At 40.4% G+C, this 19,162-nt stretch overlaps 1 protein-coding gene across 2 annotated transcripts in view; it reads left to right on the top strand.

The window, feature by feature from the left end:
- Window positions 1-19,162, top strand: part of STOX2 (storkhead box 2) — a 146,921-nt gene that overhangs the window by 74,109 nt on the left and 53,650 nt on the right. The window contains exon 1 of one of the 2 annotated variants that reach the window (XM_027635699.1): window positions 66-695. The exons of the other annotated variant lie outside the window; for it this stretch is intronic. Coding sequence (XP_027491500.1) covers window positions 530-695 — 166 coding nt within the window. The 5' untranslated portion in view covers window positions 66-529. Of the gene's footprint in view, window positions 1-65; window positions 696-19,162 lie in introns of those variants that run through there. 2 annotated transcript variants of the gene reach the window in all.

Below are 19,162 nucleotides of genomic sequence, written 5' to 3'. Positions count from 1 at the left end.
CTCTGCTCCTCCCGCCGCGCCGGGAGCTGCCGCCGCCTCCCCAGCGCCGGGCGCGCCGCGGTCGGGGTCGCAGTCGGCGGCCGCCGGGTTTTCCTCGTTTGTTTGGGCCTTTTGTGTCGCGGCTCACAGTTGGCTAAGCACGGCCGGGCTGAATCGGGCCATTGTTCGGGACCCCCGAGCTCCCACGCCGCACATCTCTCGTCCCCAGCCCCCTTTCAGCCTTCCCCCTCTCCCCCCCTTTTTTTGCCTGAGAAGCCACATAACGTGCCTTTCCTCCACGCAAATCTGGGAGCTGTAAGCCGGACCGATTGCAAATGAAGTGTAATGCATTGTGGGACGTGTGTAAAATTGGATCATTCGAGGGGGAAAAAAAAAAAAAAGGAAGGGACCTGCGGCTGGCGCCCTAGAAGAGGGAGCGGCGAGATGCGCGCAGGTTGCGCCCCGGCGGTGGCCGCGCTAGGCTGATGCCCGGCGGCGCGCACCCCTGACCCATGCTGCGGCGGGAGGAACAGGCTCGGGCATCCTCAGCATGAAGAAGACGCGGAGTACGACCTTGCGGCGGGCCTGGCCTAGCTCCGACTTCTCCGACCGGGCCTCAGACCGCATGAGGTCCCGCAGCGAGAAGGACTACCGACTGCACAAGCACTTCCCCCCAGCTTTTATTTCCCAAGCATCACGGGGCTACATGACATCAGGTTTGTAACATAATTTGTGTATGCGAGGGAGCTTTGTTGCGAGGCTGCTGCGGAATGTGTGTCTGGCCGGGAAGGCTGTGTTGGTGGGTACGGAGGGGAGCCTGCGATCGGGAGGCTGAGTTGTTATGAATAATGCACAAAAAAAAAATAGCATACATCCACCATTTTGTACCTCTGCAAGATTCACAGCAAGGTCCTCGCAATATGGTGTTTAAAATCTATTAGTCAGGCGAAATAAATATACGAGATAAACGGTTGCATCTTTCTGTCGTGGAAGGGCAGATAAAAATGACTGGCTGTGCAGAGCATGGAGCCTTTTGCTCCTTTTGTGTGTAAAAGCATGTGCTGGATATTTACTGCTGCCCCACACATTCCTCTTTAAATGCAGTTAACTCTAGTTAACTTACCGGGCTTTCGTGTTTTTCCATTTTGGAAAGGAAAAGGGTCACCTGTGATTGCAAATGCTCTTGCCTTGTTACAGGCTCTCTGGGTTTTGGCTGCACGTTTCTGCAATGGCAAAGCATGCGTTGGTGGAAATGCCTGTAAACACATTTGCATTTGTTTTTCGAGGTGTAGAAGGAGAGTAAACCTGTGTATGTGGCGGAACACACACCTACATGTATATTCATTTGTCAGTTGCTTTCAGGGAAGGCCGTTGGGAAATAATGGACCAACATGTTTGTGCATGGGAAAGAGAAAGCACAAACAAAACAAAAAACAGCTCAGGGAAAGGCAGTCGTCAGGGAGAGGCTTGGTCTCCCATGGAGAGTGCTGGTGAGATTTCGGAAAGCCTCAGTACTGTTAGTGAAATCTGCTCCATCCTGAAATGCATCTTAATGGCCTTGGAATTAAGACATTTCATAAACACCCAAAAGAAGACTTGGGAATATACTGATCGGGAGGTGACCAGGGGCAGAAAATCCTGGAAACCTCCTTTGTTGTTCTGCTGCCTGCTTGTTGTGATGATAGGACATAACGTTTCATTATTATGATGGCAAATGCCAATTTATCACGAAGGCACGTTTTTCCCTCTGAGGCTCAATTTAGGTTGAGTAGGCAGATTCTTTTAAAGGAGAAAGGTGTTTATTATGCATTACTGAAAACGTCTCCAGCCCTGTATTCTGTTCCCCCTTCCCCATTTCTACTACAAAGGCTGAGCCAAAAATTGTGGTTGTCAGTTATATGCTCACTTTCCTGTCTCTGGCCCTAATAAATGTATCTCTTTAATCAGGATTGGTTTCTCATGTTTTAAAAATGTCTTCTGACTGTTATTTCTTTAATGCCTGTGTACAAGGAAAATAACATCCATTTTATTGAAAAATTTGCCTGTATAAAAATATTGTGCTGTTTTGGCAATATTCTGGTTTTTTCCCTTTCCTGCGAAGTCACATATTGAGAGGAAATTACAAAGATAATTTATGCTTGAACAGCTGAATGATTGTGGTAGTGGAGGGATTGATTTGTTTCATTGCTGCTGCAAGACCTGAAAGGGGCTGGAAAGCTGAATCTGTCCATACTATGAAGATTTTTGTTGTTCTGTGTGAATGTCCTGATATTCCCACTGTAAGATACGCTGTGTCAGTTCTGTTGAAGTAGGTACTTTTAGGCCTTTCTTTCAGTGTGGAAGCCTGTACTGAAAAGAGAAGGAGCTCACGTGAGCGTTTTGTGCCAAACAGTGTGGTTTTTGCTTGTTTTCAATTCTTCAGGGAGGCAGTCTGGCTCTGTGAAAGCTTTGTCTTGGCAAAATTGGTACAATCCAACCAGACAAACACCAGCAATCTGCAGAATCAGATGTGTCACCCTGAATTTTTTACCAGATACCTGTGTCCTTGGGGGGTGGGAAGTGGCACAGAATTTTAATCTGTTATGAATGTTTTGAAGTAATCTGCAGACCTTCAGAATACTTGTTTATGAATATAGAGCTCATTGATTCCAATTGCAACAACTGAAGAAGAAGGGCAAATGTCATGTTTGGTTTTACTAATTTGCTAAAGTTATTGGAGGGAGAAACACATTGAAAATTGAAATCAGCAAGTGGTTTTTGGTTTTGCTGAGGTTTTCTTGTTTGTTTGTTTGTTTGTTTGTTTTAACCCAAACAACAACTTAATAGGCTTTTATCTGGAAATGCAGTTGTTCTCTCTTGATGGATAGTTTCTACATTCATTTCATTTTAAAGGATCCTTGTCCACTGTCTTTTCAAATGTTAGTTTTGGGACGAATAGCTGCTGTATCTAAACGCTTCTGACTGTTTGAAGGAAACTCTCTTCCTTGCAGGAAATCTATAGGAAGTCCTCTGGCGTAAAAATTGTGGGGATCAGGAATACAAATACTTTCTTTTTCACCCAGAATGTTGTAGGGGAGAAAGTGTCCTGAAACACATGGGCTTTTCAGAAGGCTGCATACTGTTTATCCAACTATTTAACCTCATCACCATTAGCATTGTTGTGGTTCTCTTTTAATTAAATGCCTCATTGTTTGGGGTGGGGGTGGAGGGTGGGAAAGAAACCTTGAGGTTTTGCCTCAATTACTGTGCTTAGGAAAATATGGAAAAGCAGATAATCAAAGAACGTTCAGTAAGATGCTGAGAAGCTTAATATACAAGTTAATATACAAGTATGCCTCAATGGAGCATGGAGAAGCATCTATATATTTCTTTCAACACAGAGAAATACTGAGTAATGGTGTTGCAGTTAATGCCGTGGTGTTTTATTTGAGAAGAATACAGTCTCTAAGCAGAACATGTTTATAATGGAAGTGCAAACCTCATGGGAGAGTGATGAAGCATACCTGATTTTAAGCAGCCTTTTCAGTAAAACTGAGTAAGGACCAGTTTGATATTTGTTTGATTTGAAGCAGCATTGGTGGCTGGCCAGTCACATTTTCAGTACTCAGGGAACAAACTGCCCATAATTATAGAAAATTGATGCAGATGCAATTCATATGAAATCTAAAGATTGTTTGACAGATGAATGGAGATGGAAGTAAGGAGGGGAAAAAGCAGACAATTTAGAAAATCACACATTTTTGCTGCTGAATAATCTCTTGATACATGCTATTAAATAGGCTGTACTCCAGGGTTTCTTTAGGCCTCCTAGCAACCAGTAGGTTCAAAGGCCATGCAAGGAGTTCATTGTTCATGCAGAATATTAATTTCCCAGTGGAAGACTGTCTTGGAGAAAAAACACTGAAAAAGAAAATTACAACAATGTAGAGCTTTGACCTTGTGTGAAAAGAGACATTGAAAAGTTTGAGTCCAATAAAATTCATGCATGTTACTGATAAAGAGGAAATATACTTGGAAGTTTTTGATAGATTGCTGCTTAATTCAAGGGAAAATAAAGAAATCATATGCAACTGGCAAGCAGGATAAAACTTAATGAAACTTAGGAGGCCTCCAAACAGTCACATGAAATAATACATATAGCTCTTGAAATGCTGGAAGCCTCTTTCTTTTCCCCCCCCCTTCTAAATAACAAAGGCAAATCCTGGATTTTGTTTTAGCCGAGAGAGGAACTGCACCCTGTGATTGACCCAGCCATTAAATGTTACGAGAACTGAGTAGTGCTTTTGAAAGAAAGAACTTTTTCCGCAGCCTTTCTTGAGCTACTTCAATTGAAGATTTTGGTGTTGGAGGTGTATCGCGTCAGTTTGAGATGGAGGTGGTGTAGGGTAACAGGCTAGCACACACAGCATGAAGGAACATCTAAAGAGCTTTCTACGATGGAAAAAAACTAACTCTGGAGCATGCTCATTTGAAAGTTACCTTCTGAAAAGTATGCAGTTACTTTATTGCTCTTTGCATACAGTTTCCTTGCAGAGGTTTCAGTCCTCCAAAGTTGAAAGGTAAAATTCAGTCTATATGTTGCCTGCTGTTACTGAAGTTTGATTACCAAGTTAAAGCAGAAGGGAAAGGAGAGAAGTATGTAACACTGCTATCCAACTGATGGTATCTATGTGCAAATTAAAATTTGTGGGAGGAAAAGATATCCTCATTCTCTCTTTCAAGGATATTTGATGAAAGGTCTAGGACAGCCTCTTCAAACTCCTTGAACAGTAAGAAGGCTCTTGGGAGCCATTTGAGCAAATTCAAGGGTCCTGAATATTTTTTTTAAGCTTCAATCTCTAATTCTAAAAATTAACATTTGGAGATAACCATGCATGATCTGAAGAACTCAGTTTAATGTAATTGAGAAATGACAGATACATGCAAAACCTTGAAGCTAGTTCAGTTCTCCTGTCCCTTAATTCAGTTATCTAAAGGAATATGTTCTAGCTTGAAAGTAGCTGTATTGTAATTAATATTTAATGGAATAATCAGTATTGCATCACCTTCTTTTTCTCTCAGTGTGGTATTAAGAAACACCTTCCCATTCATCTTCTTAACAGTAATGTATGTGATTGCTTTGCCTCCCTGAATTCTGAGTAGTTTTAGGTTGTCTTAGGCCAGACCCATTGCTGGGACAGTGAGAACTGAGAATGTGCAGGTGTCAAGGGCTAGCAGGACTAGCTTTGCCTCTTGGCTCCTGCTCTGTCTCCTTTGCTTTAGTCTGTGCAAACCTGGTGAACCCCAAGTGGGTCGCTCTGTTCAGCTACTTGAGGGGCTATGCTTACTTTATTGCTTGGAAAGTTGCTCCTGAGCTCACTGTGTCTACCAGTCCCTTTTGGCCTCTGCGGCATCCACTTGACAGAAAATTAGGAACTTTCACTGCATCGTCATCTGGGGGGAGTGTGTAAGTGTGCTCTGTCTTCACACCACAGACTTGGTGCAAGTTCATGGACCAGTCATTTTTGCACAGTTTCTAGTTCATTTTGTAACCCCCCGCCCCCCAGTTTCTTGCCTAAACGAGAACAGAAGACAAGCTTCTCTCTCCTTCTGTAGAACCCTGAATGAATGGTTTTCATTCTTGTGGTTGCATGTGCAGTGTGAACTCATGGTGCTGTGCCCATGCCAGTGTGTTATGCCACACATGTGCCTGGTCCTTGCCCACCAGATACCAAGACATTTTCTGCATATCCATGGCTTCACTTTTAGTCCAAGCTGTGGACAGTGTCCTGAGCACTGCTTGTGCAGTCAGCTGACCAAACTGCATTTGGGTACCTGTTGCTCTCCCTAGCCATTGTGACCTATGAGCAAGGGGATCCAGAGTGTCTTTTTTCTTCATGGCATTAGAAGTAAAATCAAAGAGGAATGGATATAAGAAAGAAACAGAAGTCTATGTGTGTACCTGTCTTACCTGGACCTGTTCAGGTTTCTATCTCAGTTCAGAGCACTCCCCCGTGCAGGGCTAAGTTTCAGGTTATTTTTCCTCCCCAGCCTCTTGTTGCTGCTTGCATTCAAAGTCCCCATGTTGTCTCTGCTGCTTTGCTTGGACCTTCAGCCAGGTTGGGGTGCACAGAGGTGCTCCAGGGTCAGGTCACCAAAGGGTGGCAGTGGCAATTGTACAGGGGTGTCAGTCTGAGCACATTTCTAGGTGTGTTTTCCAGTAGTCCTGTGACCAAGTAATTTTTCTGTATGCTCACTAGGTATCATGATAGCTACTGAAGATACAGGAAGCTCCTCTTTCAAGAATAGACAAGCGTTGAGAACAAACACAGTACTGATTCATCACAAATAGCTCCCAGTCTTTCAGATGTGTAGAAGTTATACTCTGTTGGCAACATCTGATAAACCTGAAGGGTGTTGAATGTCTTGCCATTTTGGAATTGAATAGCAGCCATGTCTTTGCAAAATGCATTACTTGTTGGAGGGGGCTGAAATGTGAGGATTTTGCAGATCACCTTGAGTTAGCCCAGTGACCTGCTCAGTTGTGAGCAACAATAGGCCTTCATTTGTATGCTGGAGAGTTAATCCCAGAGTAAACTACCATCATTGTGACAGTCTTTGAACAGTTTAAAGAGGTGTAAGTACAATCAGGTGTGAAGACTAGAAGAATGATATTTTGCTAAGCACATTGTAGAGATCCTCCAAAAATTGGGGGTTTCTTTTCAGTGTTCTGGGCAGCTTCTTTAGCGTGACTCTGCTTCATAGCCCATAGCATGTTGTAGAATATCTCTGTGAATAGCATTAAAACAGAATCAACATCCAAATTCTGGGACATAAGTAAAGCAGTGCTGAAAAAAAATTTCAGATACTCTTGGATCCTCCTGAGCATGCTTTTACATGGTTAGAAGAGACCAGACAACATTAGAGCCATGATCAAAAATTGTGAGCTAATTTAGAGCTTGTATGAGACTTGCTAAATAATACAATATTAATGGTGTTTGGGTTCTTTTCCTTGAAAATCATGATACTTTACATTATTTTAAATGATGAAACTACCTTTAAACTGGATATCTGATGGTTTTGGTGGTGTAGATGTAAATCTGAGCCTAGAAATATAGGTTGCCCATTGTAAGAAGTGTCTAATGAATACTTCATGCAATTCTGTCTAACCATTTGGTTTGATTTTTACCAGAAGAGGGAAAAGGAATAGTGGCCATTGAAACTGAGACCTGAGTGCCTGAAGTTAAAGTGAACACTTTCAGTTATAAGTCTTTTTTTCTAGGTGAATCAGATAGGACAGGAAGCAGAAACGAATGTTAAAATCTTTTCTAAAAGTCTCATGAAAGTGTGTTTCTGTACTTGTGTTTGCAGAATTTTTGGTATCAAGGCCAGTGGCAACCAGAGTAGTCATGGGGAAAGTGCTTGAATATTGATGTTTCAGAACTCTCCCAAACCAGTATTTGTTGCTCCCGAGTGACTGCCTGTAGCTATGAGGGGGTATGAAAGTTGTTTATAGCTGCTGGCTTGCTTTTTTCAGCACATTTATCAAGTTGGCTGCTCTACTGATGCTGTTTTGTATCTCACTCTTGGATGACATATAGGTGCTGGAATTATCTTGCTCAAATAGACTGTGGAGAAGAGGAGGGTGGCACGGAAAGAAAAAAGGAAGACCTGGCTTTACAGGAAGTATATTTGGGCACACAGCATGATGTAGTTGGGTAGAGCAGTCTAGTTCAGACAGAACCCTGGGCTGTATTGGCAGGTTTTAAACAGTCTGCAAAAGGTAACTAAAAAAAGAAAACTTGATTTTCAACAGGCTTGAATTCATTATAAAAAGGATAGCAACTCCCTTTTCCTTCCCTCAAAGAGAGATTAAAATCACTGGGTTTGAAAGTTAGGAGGTGAGGGAGGTATTCCCAGTTGTGTCAGTCATTGACTTTGTTTTGCTGGGCACTTTTAACTGTTTCTGCAGTTCTCTACACTTAGATTGTAATCTGCTCAGTAGGAGAACTGTCTCATTTGTTTTATACTGTAATATTGCCAATCACAAAAAAAATCCTTTCTCAATCCAGGCCTTGAATTGGTAACTGTGGGTAAGAACAGACATCCAAAAATAGGTGCATTCAGTGTGAACAAAGCAGTCCTCATTCTGCAAGCGAAATCCTGTATTCAGATCAACATTTGGATGCCACTGTGTTCTTAAGAATTTTCCTTTTCGCCTTCCTGCAAGCTGAAAAAGAGAGCCTGTTTATAATACCAGCAGTAAATGATGTGGAATGATTGTTATTCAGTACTGTTATCACTTCTACCTTGTCAACCAACTCCTCACAACCCAAAGATAGTTCTGTTTTTCAGCAAATTGTAGATGATGTGATTCCTATAATTTTTAAAGTACAGGAGTGTTTGTTGTTACTTCGGTGGGAAATGCTATCTGCAGCAGATAGCTACAAATGCACAATTTATTAGAAATTTCAAGTTGTGGTATTGAAAAAACAGATCTCAGTAGTTTTATTGGATTTGATAGGGTGTGAAAGCAGTAGAGGAAGAATGAACAGTGTTTGAGGAACTGCTTTTATTTTGTGAACTTTATGTAGGTATTTGAGTATTGTGAAAAAGAATGCATGAGAAATTGATCATATTTTTATTAGGTCTTTTTATTTATTGATAGTAAGAAGAGAGACAGCAGAGGCATCTTGCAAGTCTTTCATTTTGTGTCTGTCTTGTAAAGTTACTCTTAACTTTGGTTTCTCTGTGATACATTAGAGGTATATGCAGTATGTTACATTCAGCTTTTAGGTCCATGGAAGCAGTAGCTGCTTCTGTTTCCCGCTTTTTCAGAAGTTGTCCAGAGAGCCTAGATGAACTGTAGCCCCCTCTCTTCCTATCCCTCGCTGACCAGGCATTTTATTTTGAAAAGTATGTCTAACATTAGAGTAGAACAGGTTCCCAGACACTAATTGTCACCTTCCCAGACATGATTGAGAATGCAGCTGCAGTTTGGCTGGGATGCTGGAACTGAAGGAATATGAGAATGACATCTTGTGTTTGAGTACTGTCCTCTAGTACATGTGTCTTGAGGTGCCGGTAGCGAGTAGAAGTCTGCATTTAATGATCTCAAAACACCTTTTCTAGTTACAATTATCTTTTTCAGCTATATTATTTAAAGAAAAACAATGAATGGCTCTTTGTAGTGAATCTGAGCTTCACATTTTGAGGCTTGAAGAGTATAATAGACAATTCAGAAATACTTTCTTAATGTGGCCTGGAAAAGGCAAAGTTCAGTGTGCAAGCTAAGTTCATCATAACACAGGAAGCTGTGCTGGAAGAACCTAGATTATATAAACTAGTTTGCTTGCCCATTTGTGTTCTTTTAATTTCCTCCATAATTTCCTATGAATTTCCTGTAGATGACCTGTGACCTAGTTTCGGAAGATGAACTTCTGACCATATGTGATAACATTGTAAAATGCCATAAACTGGACTGTTTATTCTGTAAGCCAGTAAAGATGATGTACTAAATTTCATTCTGGTACTTAACTTTGCCTCTTACATTTTCACAGCATTTTAGAGTGAAGTACCATTCTTCATTTTCATAGGATGTTCTAAATTCTGCTCTCCTGAGAATTTACATTCTTGGACTGTACAGTGACTTGTTTCACTACACATAAGCCTTAAACTAAATATTTTTTTTAAACAGAGTGAAACGGAAACTTTTTTTACGAGGTTTTCTTAAGATTTGTGTGCTTTTAGGTGTAATTACTGCATTGCTGGCTGGGGGAGTAGAGGGGACAAAAACTTCAGAGGAGAAGTTTACTGGCTTTAACATAAAATTTGGAACAGCTGCAACCCCCACCTGTAAATTGGACATGTCTGCAGCACATCTCTTTGGAGTACATATATCTTGAAATGGTATTGGCATGGGTTGTCTGCATAAGAATGGATTTGGAAATGGAAATGTTTCCATAAGAATGGAAATGTTTTCACAGAACACAGATGAAAAAAATTGTTTTCAGTTTCTGAACAACTTTTAAAATTTGGAAAGAGATATAGCCATCTCTAAATGAAACATTTTGCAGTTTTTGTTTTTTGCTAAAATCACGAGGCGTTTTCCTCTGAGTCAGTCTAAATTTCAGTCTGTATGATTATTTTAACTGCAGAATTATTCTTCAGGAACCATGAGGGTAAAATTGAGGCATCTTTTAGAACTCTCACTTTAAATATCACATTCTTAACTACCTCTTTGCACAAGAGGTTGAAGTAGCTATGTGAGGTATTGTTTATTTTAGAGCCACGTGCAGGAACTTTTTATCAGACGTGTCTGCCATATTGCCCATTGTGCAGCACAGTAAAACATTGTTTATGTAAGTTTATTAAATTTGATATGTTGCAAGTCTGTGCTCTGTGTGAGTGCGCTAATGGTTCTACATGAGAACGCACATTGTGTGCCCCAGGGTCTGATTCTGTTCTTTAGTGGGAAAAGTGCACAACGTTTTGTTTGACTATTCAGGTGGGAAGCCTTAGCACCCAGCAATGCTGCTTCCCTGAACAATGCATGTACCCATCTCTCTTGCACATATTGTTTGCCTGGAAAAGCTGAGGAGGACATAGCTGTAACTGCTGAGTAATGCTCCCTTTTAATTGAGGTCTGCCTTTGAAGAAGGGCCATAGATTGGACAGCTGGAGAAACTGGGGCAGGCTTACCAGAAACAAGGATGGGTGCAATGACAGAGAACAAAAAGAAGAGTCGTGAACAGAGTTGCTGTTCTGCCAGAGCAGGCTTGTGTTCTTGTGTCCTGGCTGCAAGAATTATGCTTCACCTTCCCCAGTTCACCCTTAGATTTCAATTTCATGTCATTTAAATGGCTGCATTTAATCAGGACTGTCGCTCCTTCACTTGCATGTCTCTGAGCTCATTTCCGAGGCTAATTATTGATTCAGCTTTTTTTCTGCCTACCAGATGATAATCTTATTCAGTTTTCATCCCAGTGCTGATTATTCCAAATACAGCAATAGCCATGTAGCAGTACAGTACACTTGGCTTTTCATGGTTATCCTTTTTTATGCTCTCAGTGATCCCTTTTTCACACCCACAAACAATTTATTTAAGTAAAATGAAGTGTTTCACTGTAGCTTGCATTTAGAGTTAAATCATGAAAAGGTAAGTTAAAAGAGTTGAGGTAAAAAGCTCTACCTGACTCTGTCATTGTAATTAATTCACTAAGTAATGTGGTAGTTGAACAGGATGGTGTGTATCAAGCAATAAGAAAGCACACAAAATGGTGTCAATATTGAATTTTACTCATGAGTTGGTGTCAAACCAAGCTTTGTTAATTCTAGGTATATTATAATTGTCTGGCTGCACAGCTGCCCTTGGGAAGTGTCATTTTATCTCTAATAGCAAAATATCAAATCCAGCTTTTCAGATCAGAGCATTTAACCTGTTTTGTACTTCTGAATGGATGCATGTGTGTGATTGCTGTGCATAACATTGGGAGGGCTATTTTGTTATGGCAGACCAGCAGGAAGCAAAACAAAAATCTAAAACCTTCTCTGATATACATTGCCGTTCAATGACAGTTTTGGATGATGTTTTTCCAGCAAGAGCTAGAAGGACTGTAGAAAATTTTATTTTTTTTTTTTTTTACTATAAGTGAGAACCTAAGAGTAGCCTTGCCAGTTCAGATCCAGGTCTGTCTTGCCCACTCTGCTGTGTCCAACTGTAACCACAAACAGGTGCCAAGGAAGTGGAAGGAGAGAACAAGTGTGTGTGGTGCTTCTCCCCCCCCCCCCCCCCATGCTTCCCACCTCCAGCTGGCTCAGTTTGTTTAACAGTCCTCATCATGTTTCACTTGCAGGTTACTGTGTGACATCAGACAGTGTTTGGGGAGTGACAACTGCTCACCTTGTGTGCATTTTCAGTACTAAACTTGCATTAGGTCTCATCCTGTCCTGTTTTGTGGCTTTTTTTGCTAATGAGGACTACGCACACATGTGAAGAAGTTTCGAGTTTCTTGGTATTTTTGGTGATGGAAGAGCAGATCAGCTGTTGGGTCATGAAGCAGCATTAATCCCATCTCTCCAAACACAACATACACATTCCAGATTCCTGTAACTGGGATATTATTAGGATTCGTGTCATCACACATTCTCTTCTGAAGTCATGAAAGAAGCATTTGTTAATCATTTCTGTAATTCAGCTTATTCCTCCTCCCATTTAGTTTTCTTCCCTTAGTTCCTTCCATTCCTTTCCCTCTGAATTCTGGGTCTCATGAGCTGTCTCATCTTGAAGGTGACACATACCTAGATGAAAGGCTTGCATTAAGCAGGAGTTTCTTGTTATATCAATGCTTGACATTCCAAAAATGTCAACTCCTGATTCAAATTGCAAGCAGGATCTGGTGCCAAGGCATTAGTTGTTTCTAAGTCTCTCGCTTATTAGTAAGTCAGAACTGCTGTTTCAAGACAAGAGTTGACCTGAGAAAACGCTGCAGAAGTGGATCCTAATGTTTCATGCCTCCAAGGTATCCCCTTTCCTTTTCTTGGAGGCGCTGGCTGGCTCACAAGATTAATCTTGGTTCAACTAATAGCTAAAGGCCATAACTTTCCAGCATGGCTTCCTGAGCTTGTGACACATTGGGTGTCTCACTGAAAGTGCTGGTTTTTGCAGGAGCCAAATGTTCAGCATCTCTGGAGGCTGATAAATTGGACTGGGCAGGTTTAAAAATCCACATACCTGGATTTTCATATGGGCCTGAACTGACCCAATCCATATTTTCAGCAAAAAATCTGCTTTTGAAAACAGTGGTGGAACGTAGAGCTGAGTCCAGTCACCGCTAGCTCTCTGCAGAGCTGCCAAAGTATCCATGAAAATTATGTCCCCAAGCCCTGTCAATTCATAGACCAGCATTATAGAAATGTTTTCTGAAATAGATTTCAGGTGCGTTGTGTAGATGTGGATGGAGACAACTGCATGTGGCAGTTCTTCCAGAGGTGGTCTGTGTTATGAACTGCATGTGGTCCAGCCCTCTCAAGGGACCCTCTGTTCACATTCAGTGATGCTCATGGGAATCATCTTTTTGATGTTTATGTACAGAATAACTGTACGGCATGTGCTGAGTGGCATCATATATTCATGTTGGTTATATATCATTTTACTTTGTACTGATATTCTTTTAAAGACTGCTCTCTTTAATCTCCACCCTTCTGCTGAAGGTTTTATATATTATTTGTTAATGTAACATCAGAGCACATCCATTTAATATATTTTATTTGAGGAGACTATTTTGTGTACCAATGTGAGTATGTTTTGTTTATGCTTTGTGTACATCTGCAGGTGTTTAATTTAGTTGTGCATGCTGTTAATAATTGTAATTGACGTTGCAGATGTGTTTCCTAGCAAGGATAAAATATAAACATTGGAAAAACATGCAAATGGTAGAAAATTTGGGATGCAAACCAGTAAAAATTATTTTAAAAGTGTTGAAATTTTAATAATAGACTTCAATTTAAAAAAAAAATTATTAAGGATTCACTCTCAGCTATCTTTGAATTTGTCACTTCTTGTTTCATTTGCACAAGTGTTGTTAATCACTGTTGTATCACTGAGATTCTTACAGGAGATTGACTTTTGTCCACTCCAGTCCATGATCTAATCTAATTTTAGATTAAGCACTAGTGGGTGCTTGATCAGCATACCTCCAAAGTACATGATTTTAGAGTCTGAAGTTGCTATTCCACAATAAAAAAAAATAGCATTTTAAATTCTAGTGCACAATAAGAACATATCAAATATCCCTTATAGGATTTCAAAACTTTATTTTGTGAACTCTTGAAAAAACATATGTGGTTTTAATCTGTATTAGCTAAGCTAGAAGCAGCAGCAAAGGTCAAATGTTAAATGTTTAATTTGGTTTCTCTAATTGTAGGGTCATTAAAAATGACCTAGTAGAGCATTGAGTCAGATTCTTCTTTGTATACTAGTACAATTCTATTGATTTTTTAACTGAGTTATTGCTAGTTTATTGTAGCATGAGAGCAAAAGCAAGGCCTTTGAGTCCACTGCAGGCTTGTCCATTGAGTACAATAGTTTCTCTAGACAGAGCCCAGCAACTTGATGATGGTCAAGGGAGACCAAGGATCATTTGCAGTATGAAAATCAGCATGCTTTAGTCCAACCACATTTGTTAGTGGTGTCCATGAATTCCTAATTGTCTGATTTAAAGGGAGATATTTACGCTGACATGGAGTACTACTATACCTGTCTTTGCAGTAGCTGTCATTAACATGAACAGTGCCACTGCTGTGGCAGTGGTGCTCTCAGTCTGGTCTCACATGTGCATGTAGGCTGGTGATCCCCTGCTTGCACATTGGCAAAAGGGACCTACCCCCTCTTGGTGCTCAGGTGGAGGCACTTATGTCCAAAGCATGTAAGTGAGGGGAGGGGAAGAACTGGAGTGTAAAGTGGCTGTTGTTGAGTATAACTTGCAGACTATCTTAAAATCAGGGTAAGGTGCCAGGTTTTGTGGTGAGATGTCATACCTTGCCAAAATATGCTGTGGTGTAACATCATAGAGTTTACCTTTCCCTCCCATGATCCTGAGCTGCACCTTGCTGTCGTTGCAATATAGCAGTCCCTTCCCCTTGATTTTACAGCAGAAAAGCAAAGTGTTCAAAGGGAGATTTCTCTGGGTGGAGGCTACAGGGCTTTCCCCAGTAGTTACTCACAACTAGCTATTAAAGTGAAAAAAAGCCAGGAAGTCTTTGTGAGCTGCATTTTCCATCACTTTCTCTCATAGATGATTTCCCCCTTGTGGATACTCTGATGTCTCTTTTTATGTCAGGGCTTTGGCTTCAGTGTTTCTTCAGTACACCTTGTGATGGATCACCAAAACTTGTGGGAACATAAGACCTTGGAGACTCCTTCCTCTCTGTGAAGTTTGCTTGAGCCTGTCCAAGAGTAACAATGTGGAAGAACTGAGAGTGCAGGGGTAAGAGGGACAGCAGTGCCACACCACACACTGAGTCATGAAACCAGAGCCTCCAAAAGTCTACAAGCATGTCTCCTATGTGGGAATCCAACTTCCATAGCTTTTAATTTACTGTATAGTTAGGTTATAGAAAAATTGCAGTTAAACACAAAGCATTTTATTAAGTGCAAAAAGTATCCTAATTTCATGTTCTCTTCACTAACAAATTGACAAATTTCTTTCATATTTTCCCCTGTCTCATTCAGCAGTGGAGAGGAATAAGTTGGGTAACTGCTAGAAACCTGTAGCTATGCTCTCTTGCTCTCTGTTGCAAAGCATAAGTGCCCGTTTCTACTTTGAAGCTTGGATGGTATATTTAATTTGACATCAAGGGGAACCTTGGATGTGTAAATATTAACGGAACGGGCCACAAATAAAGTTGGAACATTCAGTGGCACTTCACAACGCTGAAATGAAATATATGAAGTCCAGTGTTAGCAAATGTTTATATAAAACATGCTACAGTATTACACTGAACAATTATACCTCTCTTATCTCAGGCACTTATCTCTAGCTAAAGCCAAGTGGCTCGAAGGTTTAAATTGCTCAGTATTTTTGAAGTCAGCGTGGTAATGAAATATGCTAAGCAGCTGTGTGTGAGCATTTTTGGTATTTTTTTTTTGCCTGGCTACTTTTATCTTTGAAGACACAAAAATGACACAATGTCCTTCTGAAGACGCAGAAGGAAAAGGCCAAAGTCTAATGAGTTTAATTGCAAAGGCAATGTTGGTAGTTGCACTTAAATGTTCTCTTTAGCATTTGCATCTCATTTTGGCTATTTTTGTGAGTCTTTTGTAGAGAAATACTTACATTATGTGAGTGTAAATCCTATGCCCCCCTCTTGTCACAGCCTGAAAGGGCTTGGATGACAGTGGGTTTGCTGTTCCCATGGTCAGGAGCAGTGTGGTGGGACTCTGAGGCCCTCTGCACAAGGAGCTGATGGCCTGTCACCAAGCCTGTCTGACCGAGCGTTTGTAAAAGGATGGAAGTAGTGCAAGCTAATTTGTTGAATGTCTCATGGCTGCTGCTGTGTTGAATACTTGTAAAAGATGCCTGAAACCAGTTCAGAGCAGCAGTGAGAGAAAATCGAGGCATGGCTTTTTTATAGAGATCTAGAAATCATAATTATGCTCAGGTATTTGTTGGTATGGGTGGGTTTGTTGTATTGCTTTTGTTCTTTGAAAAGCAAAAGGCATAACCTGCTTTTGTAGCTTGTGTTCAGATGAGAAGTTCATGTTTGCTGTATAGTTTAAAATGGCAGAGATTTTTTTTCTTTTAGTGTGTGAACCACAAAAGTTGGAATCTTATGTTGCTTGTCCTCACATTCATGATTATAGAAGATGTCTCCATTGTGATTGCAGCTATAGTTTACATGGAGGAATAGCATTAGGGAACAAATGCATATTGGATTTATGGCTTTTCATAGGATAGTTCATCAAACAAGAGCAGCCAGCTCTTCTTCACTGACGTTAGCAAATACTCTGTGCCTTGCCAGTAATGCTTGGAAATATTGCAGTCTGGCTTTGGAGATCAAAGGTGGGATGTGCTTTCTGGGGGTTCTCAAAGCATCAACAGTATGGAACAGGTGTGGAGGTGTGCTTACCATCAAGACCATAAAAACCCACATGTGCTTTTACTTGGTTTCTTTTTATTTCAAATCTAGCACTCCTCAAGTTCCTACGCTTCTCATCTTGACTAGTCAAAGGTTAACTGTTTTTCCTTCTTCCCTTACTTCTCACTCTCTTCACTCTTCCCTTTCACTTCCTACATTGCAGTCAGGAATAAGTACAAAATTCAGTGTCAGAATTCCTAAAAATTTCTAAATTCCTCCATATCGGGACCAGTGAAGCCAAAGAAGTAGGTATTTCTTTGTAGTCTGATACAGGAAACCCAGCAACTTGGTGGTATTTAGTGCTGATTTGTAGCTTCTTGATGCTGCCTTCTGTGTTTAGCAGTGCTTTGCCAGGCATTGGTCAAATGGACCTCAGGTCCAATATGACATTTTACAAATTTTGATCATGCCCCTGACTCTTGAGACAAAAAGCTTAGCATCAGTTTTACAAAGTGGAGTTGAGTCTGCCTGGAAGGAGCTGAATTGTGCTACTTAGAAGAGCAGCCAGACAAGTGTACATGGAGAAACAGTTCAGGAACTGAAGCCAAAAGTACTGATTTGAGAAGTGATTTATAAGCTGGTTTTTTGCAGGATTTATAGCCATTTTTTCTCAAAACGTCACTGACAAACCCTCCTCACACCAAGGAAGCAAATTGTATTTCAAAGATTGTGTCACCAAGAGAAAGAGATCATTTTTACTTGTTGGCATTACTGATATATTAATGGCATTCTCTAAAGCACCTTCATACATCTCAGGACTGTTGATGATTTGACAGTGAGTGGCTCTATTCTGAAATTTTTTCCAGAACAAAACTTTTACCTCTTCATGTGTACTTTACCAGTAACTTTCAGATAGTTTCTTGTGACATTTGTAGGCAGTTTGACCTGTAAAATGTCAGCAAGTATGAAGAGAATTTCAGAAAAGCAGATTAAACCACTGATTTTGAGCTACTAGTATTTCTGCTTTATCTCTGGTTCTCAGTTCTCACAGTTGAAAATCCATCTGTGCCAGCAGTGGCACATTTTTACTCCTGGCCTTTACCCTGAACCCTCCTGCCTTTATCTCACCCTCACCTCTTCTGGGTGCTCTGCCCCCAGCTGATGACCCTGCTTTCAGGAAAGCACCCTTCCCACAACTTCTCTTTCCGCTATCGTAAAACATAGGCAGAGCTTGAAGTGCAAAGTTTGTTTTTACAAGGGAATCAAAACAGAACTGTGACAAATCAACATAAGCAAGGTATCAAGACCTGTTGGATTTGGGAGTACAAGCAATTGCTCTTTAGCTTACTTTATGGACTCATTTGCTTGTGCCCAAAAGTAGTGGTGCTTCCCTCACACGTAGTCAGGACATTTTACTGGGATCTGTACAGTGCACTCAGACCAAGCTTAATGCAAATCAGTGTCTTTTCAGTAAAGATGCAACAAGAAGTCGTAGCAACTTTGATATATTTTGAGTTTTTCTTGCTACCTTTTTATTAAACAACAGCTTATTTTAAAAATCAAAACCAATGTTGTGCACTGATCATTAACATGAATAATTTTGTTATTTTTGGGTACGTTTTTTTCTTAGTTTTGCTGATTTGAAGCCTTAGGGTTTGGGGGAGAGATGAGGTAATTGTATTTATTGTTTGCACAAGCAATGTAATATTTTTTCTGGAGATGACAGTGGTATGTTCCAGTAACGGTTTAAAACTATTTAAAGACAAATACATGTTTGGTGTGTAAAAGTCACTAGCCAAAATCTGTAGTAAAATTATCTTGAATTTGTTGACCTAACTTTGTGTAGCAGATAGCAAAGAAGTTTAATCCCAGAAATATAAATTCTGATAAATTCTGATGATCTGGATGCTACTGTTCCCCCATTTTTAAGCCATTCATTAAAAAGAAGGAAAAGAAAAAAGAAACTAAAGGTTAAGGTCAAAATATTCTGACTTTCAATCTAGTCATTCTTCTGGGCAAAAAAATACTACTCTTTTTAGGTCATGTGGCTCACTTCTGTTGCATTTAGGTTCCAGTGGCAAGAGTACTTGTTCTAATTTAGTGCATTCAAGATTTTAAAGTAGTTTAGTCAGATTTTTATGTTTGAACTAAAATAAATAGGCATATGGCAAGTGGAAGAACATGTAGTCACTTGGCTGCCTCAAAATTCTTTCGAGGTCAAGAATTTAAAAACAGGAACCTATAGTGCAGTTTGTGAGCACAATAGGAACAGCTGGTGCTCAGCACTTTTAAAAATGAGGTCACTTTATTCTTGGTGGAAATGTGCAAAATGGGTCATCTGGGCATAGGCTTAAGACAAAGGCTAAGCACGTGGCCATTTATAACGAAGTTGTCCATGTTTCCAGAACTAGTTGGTTAAAAGGATTCAGTTAAACAGGGAAACACTGGGATACGTCTGCACTTTCCCAACTTTTGGAAGGATAATTCCTACTAGGAAAATTAATTACTGCCATGTATTTTTGAAGATCTGCTTATCCTGAGGATGACATCATCCATATTTTCCACAGTCACCCCTCCCTCTGATGCCTTTCTGCTCATCCTTCACATAACCTACTTTAGGAAACAC

Source organism: Corapipo altera, unplaced genomic scaffold, assembly GCF_003945725.1.
Source record: "Corapipo altera isolate COAL_440 unplaced genomic scaffold, ASM394572v1 22b, whole genome shotgun sequence".
Lineage (NCBI taxonomy): Eukaryota > Metazoa > Chordata > Aves > Passeriformes > Pipridae > Corapipo > Corapipo altera.
This window is presented reverse-complemented; position numbering and strand designations above follow the sequence as displayed.